Source organism: Pseudorasbora parva, chromosome 11 (assembly GCF_024679245.1).
Source record: "Pseudorasbora parva isolate DD20220531a chromosome 11, ASM2467924v1, whole genome shotgun sequence".
Lineage (NCBI taxonomy): Eukaryota > Metazoa > Chordata > Actinopteri > Cypriniformes > Gobionidae > Pseudorasbora > Pseudorasbora parva.
Genome location: NC_090182.1, coordinates 16,365,671 through 16,383,838, shown reverse-complemented (window position 1 = coordinate 16,383,838; position 18,168 = coordinate 16,365,671). Strand labels below are relative to the sequence as shown.

At 37.4% G+C, this 18,168-nt stretch overlaps 1 protein-coding gene across 2 annotated transcripts in view; it reads right to left on the bottom strand.

The window, feature by feature from the left end:
- The window catches only part of fstl5 (follistatin-like 5), a 168,416-nt gene that overhangs the window by 83,338 nt on the left and 66,910 nt on the right, over positions 1-18,168 (bottom strand). For both annotated transcript variants that reach the window (XM_067457225.1, XM_067457226.1), the window contains exon 5: positions 3,570-3,766. In XM_067457225.1, coding sequence (XP_067313326.1) covers positions 3,570-3,766 — 197 coding nt within the window. The remainder of the gene's footprint in view (positions 1-3,569; positions 3,767-18,168) is intronic.

The window sequence follows — 18,168 nt, the reverse complement described above, 5'->3', positions numbered from 1 at the left end:
GACTCTCCACATTAGATCCACTGTGCTAAATGAAATCTCAGAATAGCTTTAGGCATGTATTTATTCTATCACTTTTAAACATAAACACTTCGAGATGCACAGAAATACAGGATATATTTCTGGAAAAAGAGTTTATGAGCATGGCTTGTTTGAACATTGTTTGATATTTTGCATCAGATGCAGTGATACACACATTTAAAGTGCCTTAAGCCTCCAAATACGCTTTGAGGCCATGATATACAATTATGTAGTATTTATACTGTATATTTTAAAGGGATAGTTCACCCAAAAATAAAAATTACCCCATTATTTACTCACCCTCAAGCCATGTGGATTTTTTTTTTTATATGGATGGATACACTTTTTTGGTTTCAAATTTCAGGCAACAATTCACTAATGCTAAGGAATTTTTAATACAACTCCAATTGTATTTGTCTCAGAGAAGAATTTCATATACACCTAGGATGGTTTGAGGGTGAGTGAATCATGAGATAATTAAATTGTTTGGATAAACTATCCCTTTAAAGGCTTTGCATTAAATGCATTACAATTATTTTGCATTAAAATGTAAAATTAAAATGTGATGTTTACCCCCAGTGCATTCAAGATGTAGGTGTCTTTGTTTCTTCAGGAGAACACAAGATTTTATTAATTCCTACCGTTGCAGTCTGCCAGTCATAATGCATGTGAATGGGTAACAATTCTATGAGAGTAAAAAAAACATGCTTAAACAACATGCACAAAAACCCTGCTTGTCGTGCCGACACATTGATGTCTTAAGACATGAAAATATCTATCTATCTATCTATCTATCTATCTATCTATCTATCTATCTATCTATCTATCTATCTATCTATCTATCTCTATCTCTCTCTCTCTCTCTCTCTCTCTCTCTCTCTCTCTCTCTCTCTCTCTCTCTCTCTCTCTCTCTCTCTCTCTCTCTCTCTCTCTCTCTCTCTCTCTCTCTCTCTCTCTCTCTCTCTCTCTCTCTCTCTCTCTCTATATATATACCCGATCGGTTATATATATATTATATCGGTTCGTGTCTTAAGACATCAATGTGTCGTCACAAGCAGCAGGGTTTTTGTGCACGTTTTCTAAGCATGTTTTTTTTTTTTACTCTCACAGAATTGTTACCCCTTCACATGCATTATGACTGGCAGACTCCAACAGATGAAGTTAAAAACCTTCATTTGTGTTCTACTGAAGAAACAAAAAACACCTACATCTTGGATGCACTGGGGGTAAGCAGATAAACATCACATTTTCATTTTTGGGTGAACTATCCCTTTAAGTGGTTTCCAGAATGGCACAATGTATTATATATGACATCAATTACAATACTCATTCAATAAGTCAGAAAGGGTTCATGGACTGTCACTGTACTTTCTGCATGACGATCATTCCAGGTGTACCAGAAGACCTACCTGAGAAGAATACTAATGGAGTTTAATTGCTCTATTAGAGCAGAATGTTTTGATTTCGCTGCAAGGCATTTCACTATATGTTCCTATTCCTCATCACCTTTTCAACCTTGCAGTGGCTTCATGTCAAAAGGCCAAGCGTTTGCATTCAGGACCGGTCCAAATTTTCACTTTTTACATTGTCTTCGATCTGCCATGCATGAAAAGAGATCTATTCTTCTTCCACTGAGAATGAAGAAATATGCAAATGACATGAAAATATTGCACAATGAAATTGAAATGGCTTACGCCTGTAACAGGGAGTGAAAGTGCGTTCAGAGTTTTCTCTCAGGAGAAATATGAATAAATTCATATTTTGCTCATTTTGCTATGCACACTATCTCTATGGACAGGTGTAATCTTTCTGCCTCAGGACAAGATAAAGCACAGCTGACCTGGGATCCGTTATGAACGAGTTATTAAAAAATAGAGACAAGCTTGCCTGCTCATTTGCCTTTTTAAATGAATGCAATAAAATATGGGTAAAAGTTATCCCCAGCCATTCCCATAGCATATCAGATCAGGTAAAAAAATAAATAGATAAAGCCTATTGTAAATAAACCAAAACAATATGTATTCAGAATTTGATTGGACTTCATAATTTATTTCCCCTTTTTTTTAAACTTAAAATAGTTCAAATTCAAAAACAAATTCAACAACAAAAATAAAAAAGAAACATATTCTGAAGACCAATGCAAAAAAAAAAAAAAAAAAAAAAAAAAAAAACTGTTAAGTTATAAACATTCTTCAAAATATCTAAAATATCTTCTTTTGTGTTCTAAAGATGAAAGAAAGATACACAGGGGGAGAATGTCATGAAGATAGTTATGTTTTGGGTTTTCTTAATAAAAAACAAAATGTAACCATTTTATTCACAAATCACTGGACAGGAAATGAGCAAGAACTGCACAGATAATTAGATACCTTCCCCTTTGTTTTCTTTAAACGTTTAAGCAGAGTGGGTGAACTTGCAGACAGCTTTTTACAGGAGGAAGACTCGATGTTGTTCCACCCATGTTGATGGCGTCAAACAGTTTATGAATAGCTAAACAATCTCTCCCAGTTCATTTGAGTTTATTGTGAAACCACAAATCCACTATAGGGTTTAAATCTGGACTCTGACCAGGCCAAAACTTGTTCTGAAGCCACTTTTTGGTTGTCATTGCAATTTAGGTAGGAGAATCTGATCATAACTCTTTAGATAACAACTTTTGGGAAGCAAGCCATTCTGCAATATTCTCCCGTACTCCAAAGCATTAAATTACTTTTCAGAGTGAAGTATAGCTCACCGATATCAGCAGCTAAAAAGGCTCCCCACACAATGACACATCTTCCACCATTTTTCACTGTAGTAGGGATGCGATTATTATATTTCTTCTCAGATTTTTTAGTACAATGCTCTGGAGCATTACCATACAACACGTGTTTCATCATGATTCATCACTCTACACACAACTTCCCATTTTCTGCCAAAAACTACATTCTGCCTTTGATTTTTTTTTTTCTGAGACAGCGAGGGCTTTTTAAGTAGTGAATTTGCTTAAATGTAGCTAATTTCCTGACAAATAATTTGTGGTTAAGACAATTAAAATCTTAGTGTTTAGCCATTCTGGGCTTGTTGTAGGCTTGTTTTTTGTTTTGTTTTTTTGCCCAGGAGCGAATATGTTATCTGCTAGACGTTACCTTGGCAACATGTTTAATTCAGCATAATTCCTTAATATTGTTCAAAATATATATATATATATATATATATATATATATATATATATATATATACATATATATATATCTATATATATATATATATATATATATAATCCCAGATGTTTTCATTTGTAAGGCATAAAACATGCATGAAAGATTATCACAGCAAAGGATTAAAATGATAAACGACAGCTCACTCAACAGGCCCAAAACACTCTGACTCTGTCCCCGATCCATCCTTATTGTTTATTGCTTTATAATGTATATTACAATTATGTTGGTTTGAAAATGGTCATTAAGAGGGCAGATGCACGTTAAGGTCAAAAGACATCACTTAATTGCAAAGCCAATTAAACGGTTGAAAGAAAAGAGTGATTTTGTTATGCTCTTGTTCTGTCTTACCTGTGAGAGCTCGCTGCTGTCAACTCTTCCGTTGCCATCTGCATCAAAGCGCTTGAACATCATGTCCACCAGATGCTTCCTAGTTGCCATATCCTTCTCATGGCTGCCATGGTTACCAGAGGTCAAGTACCTCTGAGCGTTTAAGTCCAATATCTTGGTCTTCAATTTTTTATAATCTCCCAGACGACAGTTATCATCTGTGAAAGAAATAGTAGTCAGATCAGTGTATATGGAGATTGATTTGCGGTTCTGCAGCATTACTAATTCATCGATACTGTGGCAATATGAAGAGCCTTTCACAAATGGTCATGTGAGAAAATCTAACAAGTCTGTCATGTAAATAAATTATGAGAATTTGCAGATTTTGTGCATCTCACAAGAAGAATCAGACAAACCTTTCAAGATTTCCAAAGGCATTTACATTTATACATTTGGCAAGCACTTTAATCAGATGTTAATTTTTGTATTATTTTAGGACCCCCTTGAAAATGAGATGATGCATCTCAAAGGTTTATAGTTAAAGAATAAAATGTGTTACTAATTATTAGTGCATTCGAAGCAAAGCCTTTGAAATCCGGCATTCCCGTGAATCAAACCTCAACCCTGGTGATGTAAGCATCACATTCTACCAGATACAGGGATGAAAAATGACAATAATGTCAATAATGATTCTGAATGCAATCTTGTCACATCTGGCCTGTGTCTGGCACTCTGTGGGACTTTTATGTTAAAGTTTATCTATGCATTGTGTGTATCTATGTGTCCTGTACCTGTGGTATTTTGTAGTTATTTTTATCTTTTCTTCAGGATTAGTTTTCCTCAGTTGTTCCTATTAGCCACTCCCTCTAGTTATCTTGTTAACCTTGATTTCCATGTGCATATATACCTCAGTGCTGCAGTTGTTCCCCATTCTCTGTTCTTCATTCTCCCTTCCCCATCCCCGTTCTCTGTTCCCCATTCTACGTTCCCCGTTCCCTGTTCTACATTCCCCATTCCCCTTTCCCCTTTTCCCGTTCTCCGTTCCCCGTTCTCCGTTCCCCGTTCCCCGTTCTCCGTTCCCTGTTCTCTGTTCCCCGTTGCCTGTTCCCCGTTCCCCGATCCCCATTTCCCGTTCCTCATTCGCCATTCCCCTTTCTCCGTTCTCCGTTCCCCGTTCCCCGTTCCCTGTTCTCCGTTCGCTCAGTGTTATTTTGTTCCCGATTTTTGATCTGTATTGTTTTTTTGTCATTAAATTTCCCCTACATTTGGATCCTATTTCTTAGCCTGCTGCCTGTGATTTTCCTGTGTGTTCCCTGACAACTCTTGACTGGAAACATTCAAAACAAAATGGAGAGGAGCGCGCATTCAGCACTTGCATCTCCCCGTTATGGTAAGAGGCGGGACCTTTCCGGGCAAAGTGCGCTAAGCTGCTGTCCAATCACAACACGGGAACCGCTGGCCCAATCAGAACTTGTTACGTGTTTCTGAAGGAAGGACTTCATAGAACAAGGAAATCATCAGGCCGTTTTTAGGACAGAGGAAACAGCGCTGTACAGATAAGTAAATTGTGTGAAAAATACTGTTTTTTTTTACACGCGAAACATAAACTCGTGTTATATTGCACACTGTAAACATAATCAAAGCTTTGAAAGCACGCAAAGAACGGGACCTTTAATGCATCATATTTGATACATCAGTCCTTTACAGCATTTTTGTAAATCACAGTAAACTGTGTGAAAAACATATATATATATATATATATATATATATATATATATATATATATATATATATATATATATATATATATATATATATATATATATAATCCTTGAAACATTCATATAAATTATTTAATTTGGCTTTTTAGATAGCCAGAAATAGGGTTCCAATGATATTTTAAGCAAGATTATAACTAAATAGTACAAATATACTAAAAAATATGTCTGTACAGTATGTGTATATAGACAGAATCAATATAAATCAAGCACAAGTACTATATTACTGTTGTTTTTATTAATATCAGTATTACTGTGAATACCTGCCTACGGTCAAACAAAAACTGATATCTTGTAAAAATTTGCAATGCAGAAGTAAGCTATTTTCTATGAATGTGTGAGACTATAGATAAATAAAATACAAAGTACAGAAACTATTTCAGCAACAAACCAATGTGTTTATGGTTACGATAAAATAAAATAAAATAAAAAAATAAATAAAAAAAGAATATGAAGGCCAATGTTATGTTAGGTATAAGGTAGATACAACAGATTTCTGTAATAATAATACATTTAAAAAATTTAGGCCACAATTGAATTTTTTCTACAATTTTCAGTTGTCCAAATTTAATTTCTGTAAATTGATGCAATTTAATTTGCTTAAATTCAATTTGCCCAACTGAAAAATGTAGATTTTCAATTGGAGAGCTGAATTTTTTTTTTTTTGTACATACGGTTCTGAATACATGACATATAAGATACAATATTGCTTGTTTACAGACAGCAGCATCGGGCTGGCCCAGATACGGCCCACATCTGGTACACATAGAATCCACACGTACCAGATGTGGGCCAGATCTGGGCCAACACTATGTTGCCGTCTTGGTCACTTTGTCTGTTTTGTTCTGTCGAAGCAAATAGTTCCAAACAAAACGTCTGTATCAAAACAGAACTGCCATACATCTCCGAACAACACACAGCAGTAGAGCGTTACTTTAATTCCAAATGATCTGGCCTAATGATTTGAACAAATGATTCAATGACTCACGAAGACTACCAACTGGTGAAACTATGTAACTTGCAGAGAGAGTACACTAGCATACAGGCTGGAACGGTTGTACTGAACTGATCTTTTATATGATCTATGATTTTAGATGACTTTCCTCATCACAAGAAGAGAATGCATTAGTATTAGTACATATATGATTATAAAACGGCTAGTGTATATGTTTAAACAGCTGAATCATTATGTCCATAAATAAATAAAAAAAAAAGAATAAAAAAAAGACAAAAAGACATATTTCTGTCTCGGCAATCCTAATAGGTAGCAGAAGAATTGCTTGGTGTTACGCAAACACAGCAGAGGAGGACAGACTGCACATTATTCTAGCAATCATGTCAGAGAAAGTCCTAGAAAAGTGGCAGAGGGACTTAAAACAGTTGCTGGAAACAACGGCTGGGAAGTCTTGTCAAAAAGCATTTGACAATATTTGAGATGTTTTTGTTGTTATATGTAGCTCAGGTGGTGCAGTGTGGCTTCTTGTGAGAATACCGGTGATGTTTCTGGAGCATAAGAGATAGATAATGAAAGGCAGAAACGAAACAGAAATGAAAGCAAAAGAAGGAGAAAGAAAGGTTGTGGTAAAGCAGCTTGTTTTAAAGACTGTCAAACTAGATTTACTGACAGATGTCAAATCATGCACAGCCCATCTCCACATGACTGCACCACTAACTGCAATGTGTGTGTGTGTGTGATATACTGAGAAATATGAATATATATATGTCTGAGCCTGGTGTGTGCATGTGTGCTGATCAGCCAAAGCGTGCCACACATCACAAAATGGCCTCTACTTTGACAAGCCACCGTGGCAGGAAAGCTTCCTTCCTTAGAAATGGCAGAATGAATAAAAGATAAATGGCTGTCTACCGACTACCTTGCCCAGAGGAGATGAAGGTCAGTGTCATCAAACCTATGTGTGCGTGCACGTTTGCACTCGCGGCACATTAGCATTCCCATTTTTTGGCTCGGTGGCAAACGAAGAACAGCATGTCTTCTATCACATTCCAGAATTGCAGATGTGTGACTGGGGGAATATTCATACTGCATCATCCACCTGTGATTTGACAGGTGTACAGTTCAGCCGTGTTGCCGTGCAGACGGCAAAAATCTGGAATGTGTGGAAAGTATTACTACTTGAATGAGCAGTGTTTCATTAGGAGCCAATCCATGTGTCCTTTGGTTTTGAAACTGTGAGAAATCTTGTTTGTGGAATTTAATTTTTACACATTGTCTTGTGTACTTTAAGCTTGTCAATCAACATTAGAGCGCCACCATCAGGGTTAATAACGCCTTTGCCAAAAGTATTCTACATTTGTTCAGCGATTAGAATATAAAGCTAACAAAATATTTATCATAAAATAGCACCAAGACCCAGAATCTGCACCTACATAAATTTAGTCAGAATCCGCTATTGAGAGATATAGTGAAACTGGAGGAAATAAAAAACAATAATAATTTTTCCCACAAACAGAAATACACAGAGGCCATGAAATACTATTATTATAATTTTTTGTCTTGAGTTTACTTGAAAACACATATTTTTCTTTTGATCTTGACTTGAACAAAAAGAAAATCAAAAAAAAGCTACAGCACCTTTTTTTTCTTTTGTTCCGTTAAAGCTAAAGTATTTGCAGCATTTATTGTGGGCCTATTTACTGTTCTTCAGGGCTAAATGCCTTCAGAGTTTTAAAAGGTCCATTTAACTTCCCCAAAACAGTTTGAACAATCAAACGTCCCCAAATAACTTACTGTACAATGCAGGAGTAAGTATTTTTGGATGTGTGTATGTTAAAGATGTGCGGATCAGCTCTAACGTGGCCTGAATCTGCTGTTAAAAAAACACCCAAATCATTTGCCCGCACCTATGATTTTCTCTGATTCAGATAGCCGCACCTAACCCTCACATTACAATTATTCAAATTCTCAGTGTTAAGCATGATGCCATGGTAACATATTACACTGAAGGCTGCTTTTAAATGAACATTTATTTAAAGCAAAAGTTCTTCTTTGGCAAAATTAAATTTCTTTAAAGCAAGCAATTAAAATGTCAAAAAGTAAAAAAAAAAAAAAAAAATCATAAAATGAAAAAAACGCATAGACTGAACCAGGGCTCGGAAACCTAAATGGCACACAGAGAGGTAATGTATGGCATGTGAGCAAAAGTGAGAGATGTGTATTTAATTCTGATACAGAACTACATTTTTTAGGTAATCATTCATCGAAGGAACACCACTTGTTTTATTAAGTTAGGAGCTATAAATATGATTGTGTGAGATTTAATTTACACAACTGAAAGTGCTCTGAAAGCATGAGTGTGCACACACACACACAAAACGTTACTGACTGACATCTTGCTCAGGTTTGATGTGTTTTACTCTGAAATGACAGGTCTGTGCCTTTATTAAAATCAGCAAATGAATGATTTGTGCATCTATCCGCAATTTTTGGAAAGTTATTTTTTATTACTTGACACGTCCGACCCATTGATGCATCGCTAGTGTATATATATATATATATATATATATATATATATATATATATATATATATATATATATATATATATATAAGCTGCTTTGCAGTTTATCTTGTCTGGTATACAAATAAATCAGAACGGAAATGTAGTTACTTGTAATTGTATCCTAGATAAATCAGCAGTCTTAGAGCAATCTCTCTAAGACTGCTGGTTTATCTAGGATACAATCACAAGTTATTACAGTTCCATTCTGATTTATGTGGACACCAGACAAGATAAACTGCTTCAAAGCAGCTTTAAAAAAGGACAGTGTTAATTGCTCAGACTGACAGTTATTTTTTAAGTGAACATGCTGGGTGACTCGGACTAACAGCAAATGTGCCACTGCCATGACATCGATTCAACATGTTTTCTGTCCTCTGTCCATGAGATTGTCCATCTTTTCATGGCATATGGTCTTTTAAATGCCCAATTTCTCAATATGAAAAAAAAAAAAAAACTATATTAAATTATGAAAAATGACTCATGAAAACATTGTTTCAAACAAGCATAATAAACAAAAGAAATCATCCGTTCTGCATTAGATGCTTAAATGCTTCATTTACAAGAATGCCAGTGTGAGCCAATACATAAATTAGGTAGGGTGTTTATACAGAAGCTGGATGAAATGTCAGCACAACAGAAACAGGTTTTACATTTACAATCTCAGGGGTACCTACACTGTAAAAAAATTATATGTTCAATAAGTTATGACAACATATGTTTTTACATTGTTTTAACTCATCGAACTAAGTTAAGAAATGCTAAACTGTTTTTTTTTATTAGTTATACAAGATGTAACTAATTTTTTTAAAGTCAGTTTAACATAATTTAAGTTGAAATCACTTAAACATCCAAGTCGATTGTATTGCAAAAGTTCAATTTTTTTTTTACAGTGTATAGAGGTACAACAGCTTGTCACTTGGGAAGTATCCATTAAAAGTTAATAATATTTGTACCTTTTTCACCCTTAAAAGGTGTGTATTAGTACCTACTATGAACCTTTTATGTGTACAAACGGCATGAAGACGTGCTTTTAAGGTTACTGCCCCAGTGACAAGCTGTTGTAGCCCTAAATGTACAATTTTTGCAAACTTTTCTAATAGACAAAAACTAAAATCAGAAAGACCATTGTTTCCAACTGATCTGCAATTTTTCCCCAAAGAGAAGCACATTTACAAAGTTCTACAATGACCTTTCTGTCTTTATTTGTTTAACCTTCATCCCTCAAAGGTGTTCTTCTCAGTGAGGGCTATTAAATATATCCGTCCTCCGATGCACAACACAACCAAGACCTCTAGAGCTACAGAAGGTCACTGATAATGGACCCATCATGCTACTTTTTCTCATCTCAGTAAACATGCGCAGCGAGTGTGTGCGTCAGGTCCGGTGGTAATAGCACCCCGTCCACGTCTAACAAGAACCCAGATTCATCCTCTCGTGTGTTCCTGAATAAATGAAAGTGTGATGGCATTGCTCAACTAGGACGTGCAGTTTAATGGTCATGACCTGTGGCCCAGCAGCGAGAAGCATGCTATGGCTGGTTGCCCATTCTGATGGGAATTCTGGGTCATCATATTACTTTGCAAATGTGAGGAGCGGTGATACACAATGTGATGGGCAATTCAAGACACGTAGACAAAGAAAAGTGGTAGGCTAGCGTCTAATAGACCGTGGCTAGATGATGTTAATTATAGTTGGGGTAATCATTTATAGCGCTAAGAAAGGATATCACAAAATAGATTCACCTAAATATAGTCATGAAAAATGAGTTCACTCCAGAGGACACAAAATCATTTTTTCCCCTTTAAAATTCTATTATTCACTCACCATCATGTCATTCAAAACGGGAAAACCTGATACACAATGTAACTTTTCCATCTGCTAGAGGGCGCCTATTCAAAACAAAGGCGTAGTTTGATGATGCTAAGTTTGAGCTCAGGATCTTGGGATATGTGGTCTTCACCTCACAGCCGGTGGAAAATAATCAGGATAAGACTCGGGCAGAAATCATGTTCATGGATGCGATTATTAACGTTACTGTAGTATGAAGCAGAGCAGGACCGAGTTTGGGGATCTGAGCAAGGCCGCTGGAGTGATTGTTACACAAACACACAGCTTGTGAGCAACGGGACTTTTTTTATGACGGGACAGCCGTCAGTGCCATTTCTGCTTTTCCGGTCATGATTATGGGGTAACACAGCTCTGTTTATCATATTAGATACATTTAAGTGTCTTTAAAATAATGTTATGAAATTACTCTGTGCTTTCGCTCAGCGGCTGCTGTGACATTTGTTGCACACTGTTAAGAGTAAAGCGTTTCTGCCAACCCCCCCCGGAAAACGAAGGTAACATGATGCAATTGACAGGCGACTCCCTCAGATGTCCCGGGTCCTTGATTAAAATAGTAATTTTCTCACAATTTACAAATAGTTGGAAACATTTGGGATATCTCCAGAACTCAACTGAACAAAATATATAAGCCTAGTGGTGTTTTGATATTTTACTGCAAAAATCCTACATAGTGCACCTTTAATGCCCTTACATTTAAATTATATATCATGTTTGCTACCTCAACTCAAAATAAATTGGAATTTAAAAAGCATTCTCAATTCTATTCTGAATAGCACAACCCTGCACTCCACTATCTGTGCCAGAGCTTCTTAAAACTGTTCAAAATATCCACATTCTTTGAAAAGCATCACACAAACGCAGCATTTAGCACATAGATATTTAGTACAAGCCATAAAACCATTCTCAAGTGGCCTGCGTGATTTACTTTGAAGCAAAACTTGACACGTCCAGGCAGCCCAGAGGAATGACACAGAGGAAAAGCAGGTTTGATCTCTCTCCATTTGAAATCGGTTTAGACGGCCACCTGCATTCATATCTGCATGTTTGATCCACTTTGTGTGATGTATGGGACCCTGATTCACTTTGAAAACCACACTGGTAAATCTAATCAGATCAGATGAAATGCAGTCCTGTCTGAAGGTGGGTCTAGAATTGCGGCATTAATAAAAACAGCTTGAAGGCTCATTAACATTAACAGGCCAATTTTATCGATTGGATAATTATTTAAGAAATAATAATAATAAAACAGGCATAGAAGATGCTGTAAATTCTTCAAGGCTGCTCCTGTGTAGCCACTGTCCTGTATTATTTTTAACCCGCTTCAATCACCTGGCTAGTGATTTTACAAGCAACCCTGAAGGGCTTGATTAGTATTTAGGTGTGTTTGATTAGGGCTGGAGAAAAATTCTACAGTGAATTCTACCCCGGGAACAGTGCTGAAGACTGCGGATGTCATTATTTTAGGGACTTCAATTTCAAATGAAAGGGTTAGTTCACCCAAAAATGAAATGTATGTCATTAATGACTCACCCTAATGCCGTTCCACACCTGTAAGACCTCCGTTCATCTTCAGAACATAGTTTAAGATATTTTTTATTTAGCAAGTGTATGCACACTTTACTGTCCATGTCCAGAAAGGTAATAAAAAAAAACATCAAAGTAGTCCATATGTGACATAAGTTGGTTAATTAGAATCTCTTGAAGCATTGAAAATACATTTTGGTCCAAAAATAACAAAAACTTCAACATTATTCAGCATTGTCTTCTCTTCCGCGTTTGTTTTCAAACCTCAGATAAAGATTCAAACGGTCATGAATCAGCGGATTGATTCATGATTTGGATCACGTGTCAAACTGCCAAACTGCTGAAAGTCTGAATTATGAATCAATCAATCAAGTGTGTATACACTTTTACTGAAGGAACAGAAAAGCTCTCGGGCTAAATTAAAATATCTTAAACTGTGCTCCGAAGATGAACAGAGGTCTTATGGGTGTGGAATGAGTCATTAATGACATCATTTCATTTTTGGATGAACTAACCCTTAAACCCTGAGGCTCTTGACGACACATTTATGTCTTAAGACACAAAACGATCGATTTGTGTGAGAAACCGAACAGAACTTGTCCTGGTCAAATGTACAGGATATGGCATATCTCAATGGGATACAAGCAGCGGAAGTGATGTCTCGCGCGTAGCGTACACCATATCGCGTAATTTGACCGTGATGTAAGTGATCACACGCTCGCGGCTCACCCCATTGACATGCATTATATGACTGACAGAGTGCAACGGTTGGAGTTAAAAATCTTCATTTGTGTTCTACTGAAGAAACCAAAGACACCTACATCTTGGATGCCCTGGGGGTATGCAGATAAACATCACATAAAAAATTCTGGGTGAACTATTCCTTTAAGTGTATGAATATAACAACTACATATCACGTAAAAAAATGCATGATGAAAATATTTTGTGATGATTAAAAAAAAAAACCTGCCCTTGCAACATTAATTAACCTAAAATAACCCTAAAATCAGCTGAATTATTTTGGTCTCTCTCTTTTTCTTTATTTTGTGCACCACAGCAGAGAAACATGAGATATTTTAGCTTTTATTGATGCCCTGTGAGCGGCCCGGATCAGTGCAACAGCAGCAGATCAGGGTCTCTGTGTGCTGACTTGCCTCTCTGTTCTCAAAGTACATCACTCTACATGCGCTGTACATCAAATACACACCCGGCTTCAGTCTCTGCTTCAGTCGAAGGTCACTGATTCCGGTCTTTAAGGGCAGGGCCAGTGCCATTGCTGTCAAGTTATGGCGCTGCAGAAATGGACGTGTGAACGCAGTGGGCTGTAAAGTCGTCTCTCTCTCTCTCTCTCTCTCTCTCTCTCTCTCTCTCTCTCTCTCTCTCTCTCTCTCTCTCTCTCTCTCTCTCTCTCTCTCTCTCTCTCTCTCTCTCTCTCATGCTGCGCCTGACCACCTAACATCTCGCTGGAGAATTTCACAGGCAGCGCATTCAATAACAATCTACCTGCTGCTGGATATACATATGAGTTGTTGCAATGACAAATTTACAACTGGCTGGCAGGCTATTATTCAGGCTCTCCCAGTGTGATGTGCAAGTAAAAACTTTGCATTTGCCTTAGTGTTTTGTCCTTTTTCCTGTTATTTTTTTTATCCTCTCTTTTTTCGTCTTCATTGTTATTGTCTCTTTCTGTGTCTTAGTAGTGCTGCATAAAGTAAGTCATCTTCTCCAGCTGTCTACCTCCCGTTTCACCTCTAATTTGATTTCCACACTCTCTTTTCTCCTGTCACAGGTTCTTTCTATTCTCCTTCCTTACCCCTGTCCCTTTATCTCTGATTTCTCACTTTCGCAGGCGCTGATGCACCTTTGAGGAGCTCATTACCTGCCGGTAGACGCGGATGGGGCTTCTCTTCGGGCTGGAGGTGACAGTGACATTAAAACAGCTCAGGGTCTTATTATCACTCTTCTAAAACCGCAACAGAACAATCTCTCTCTTCTTCTCAGTTTGCCTTGAGCCGTAAGGAGTATAACCATTTTTATTATTTATTTATGTCTTGAATTGTTTATGTTCTGGAGTGTCAAGTAGGCTGCAAATACTGGTAAAAGTGAATAGATTATTTTGACAAATGTAGTAATTGCAATTTGAACAACAGTATGATAAACATTTAACACAATCACACTGAAACAGCTGCAGCTTTTATAGTCTGAGCCTCAGACATCACACCCACGGATTGTTAAATGTCTGATGCATATGGCACACTTTTCTGGAAACACTTCAGGAGTTTCAAAGTCATCATCTGATTGGTTGAATTCTACAGGATGTCTCCAAGGCGCATGTGTTGCGTTCTTTAATGGTCTGCCTAGAAACAAATGAAGTGACGCCAGACTTCCTCATTGAAGAAGAATGCTCTCGTGTTTACAACTGTTACAACAGTTTTTTTTTCAGGCATAATAACCTCTATGGATCGAGTCCAGACCGAACCACCCGACCTAAAAATGTTGTGGGCGGGGCTAAGTTCGGCTGGCATCCAGGCTACATGCGCACAGACAGCACGCCAGAATCAAATTGTCTTACTTTCTTGAACAAACAATAACGCATAATTATGCCAAAATGCCCGCTTTGTTGAGTATTCTAATAAGAGCAGTCTTAAATTAGTTAAATAACGTCTTAAATGCACTTAAAGAGATGTAGGAAAATGAGATGCGTGTCTGCGTCATGTTTGGCAGCGTCATATCTTAAAGTGACAGCAGTCAATAATGATGTTTTAGCAGTCAATGATGATAAAAACCATGCTAACAGTGCACCCCAGGAAACTTTCTAAAACAATAAAACAATGCAGTTCATGACCCCTTTAACTAAATCTTAACATATGCAGTTTAATAATAGCGTAAGGCCACATCACAATATCAATTTTAATTTGATTGCACAGCTAAATAAAAAATGCATACTACAGTTAGTTTAAACAGGGTCAGTAAAGGCGAAACGTACAGTTTAAGTGCTAAGTGCTGGACGTACACACTCAGAGGAACTGACTTTGACAGATATAACGAGTGAAAGGCTGACAAGGCCATCTCGTCAAGAAGAACAATATTTTGGCAAGGCTCGGCCAAGCCGGCCACCCTGAGGGCTGGTGACAAGAGAGAGGCTAGATATGAGAGGAGGACAGAGAGATTTCTTAAGGCTCTGCCTTTCTTTCCTTCTGTGTGGGGCTCTTTTTTTGGCACTGGTATCGGACTGAGCTGCCATTGAGGAGCAGAATAGAAGAGATATAATACCTGATAACATCAGCAGAAGAGAGGATAAACAAGACAAAGACAAATAAAGACAATCTATTGAATTTGGAATTTAGAAAATTTAGAATTTAGAAAAAGAAACAAAAATCATCCTGATCTTATAGTTTTAGCCAGCAGAAGGAAAGAAAAAAATAATCATTGTCTGTGAGTAATGTAGAACTGTAGAAATATTTATGATGTTCAGGTATGAATTATTCTCACTTTTGGTATTAATTTACAATTTTTAGGCCTAACTCTTACATTCACAGATGAACTAAATAGTGTTAAGTCTTGAATTGGAAATGGAAAGTAGTATTAGAATTAGAATGACCGGAAAATGAATTCATTGAATTCAAATCCATAGCAATTCAACAGAGTATTCTGTGAAATTAGCACACACACACACACACACACACACACACACACACACACACACACACACACACACACACACACACACACACACACACACACACACACACACACACACACACACACACACACACACACACACACACACACACACACACACACACACACACACACACACACACACACACACACACACACACACACACACACACACACACACAAATTCTGAAAGGTACACAACCCTGGTTCCTAGTGGCATGTTATAAATTATTCACATATAAAATAATATACATATGAACTCAAACCAACACCAAACAGATTATCAATAAGAGCAATCAATTCCTCTACTAGACCCCCAGGTTAAGGTCACATAAAATCAATTACTATAGATGCTGTCACAAAACACACAGCGCGCTTAATTAACATCCACATACATGAGAAAACCGTAAGAAAGATTTAAACAGTCTCAACAAATGTTTGATTGGCAGTCTCTAAAGATGCAACACAAAACTTCAATGGTTATAGGTTGTCCTGGATTTTCCTTCAAAAATAAAGCTGGCCTAAAAAAGTCACTATGTATCTCAGCATTCTTGACGATCACAGGACACCCGCTTCATTTAATGTGTGTCCAAAAACGGGCTCACCCCACTGTGGCAATGGGCCTGTGTGTAATCAGACGGCTGGTGATAAACGAAGTAATCTGCGGTATTGGCAACCCATTCACTCATGCTTTCTTTTTGTGTTGGCTGTTTGGGAAGGACTGTCAGTCAAACTGATAGGGCTGTCCAGCAGACACTCTTCACAGCGGACTTATGGGAGAACTGCAACAAACATCTTGGGTTTTAATGAAAAAATAAAAAGATCCCAGCCACTTTGCTTTTTGCAATGTATTAAACTGACATTCAGGTGCTTTTCAGGGAGTATTCACAATGTGCCTAACAACAGCCTTATGTGAAATGTGAGAAGTGTCTAATAATAAGCATGGTATTAGACAGAGTCATCATCATTTATCATTTAAAAGCTTGGGGTTGGCAAAATTTTTGCAACCCATTCTCACTCCCAAGGTATTGAAATCCGAAGCATGGTCAAGTGCTTTCCATATTGCAATAAAGACGCCTCTAGGCAAAGGTGCCCCTAGGCATCACTATATCGTTGTGCAGGGTACTTTGTTTGCCCAATATGTCAGATCAAGAAGCATTTGATTCTTTGCATTTGTAAAAGCAGACATGATTTTATTAATATAAAGCCCACTTTTATATATTGTATCAACTAACCCCACTCCTACCCTAAACCTATCCACTTCTAAACAATATAAAATGTAACCGTCAAATAATGTACAGTCACACAGGTATTTATTGCAAACACTAACCCGAAACAGTATAAAAGTATCAACTCATGTTGCATTCCAAGTCTTCTTAAGTCATATGATATCTTCATGTAAAGAACAGAGTTGATCTTAATTTTTAATCGCTCAGATGGATAGCCATTTATACGCTGTCTGTTAGTCATTGTGTCACCTAAGCTCTGCCCCGTTCTGCCTCTATGCCAATTTTCTGTTATCCGGGCGTGACATTAGCCTGACAAGCCAGACCCACATCAAGATGTTTGGTCTGGAAACTCACCATAGACAGGGCTCAATCCGAGGGGCGGGATAAACAGTTGTCTTTCAAACTCCCTCTGCACACGATAGGATAGCGCTACACCAACCAGACAGATAAAACTGTCGCTGTATCCGGTCGGCAGAACTCCGAACACATCTTCACTTTTTAAGAATGACTTCAGTGCCGTTCTTTGTTATTTTCTCAGAGAAAAGCTTAACTCCAAGTCTTCCAGAGTCGCGGTCAAAGCTGATTCTGTCGACTTATTGAAGTGCGCATGTGTGATAGGTAAAAAGATGATAGATAGACAAAAAGCAAATTTAGAACAGATTTAAATGCATCCAGACAGAGCGAGCTAGCGTTTTGCATGAAATAAGGACATGTATCACAAACGCAGACTCTTTTAAGACCCAGAAAATTGTAAAGATGCGTTCTCTTCTCATGCAGCAGAAGAAGAAGAGGTTCAGTCACAACGCTGCATCTGGAACTGCATGAGGGATAATATGGGCCGTAAATCTCCCACTGACACAGTGCGTGGTTTATTTAACATCAGAACTGACGTAACGTTTAAAAAACTCTCTCAGATGCGGACATTATTATTTTTTGATGTCACTATAAGGAAATAACTTGGTTTATTAATAAAGTCATGTAAACGTAGTTTACTTGCATTGTCCGTTTACTGGTTTGCATGTAAACGGGGAAAACTGACT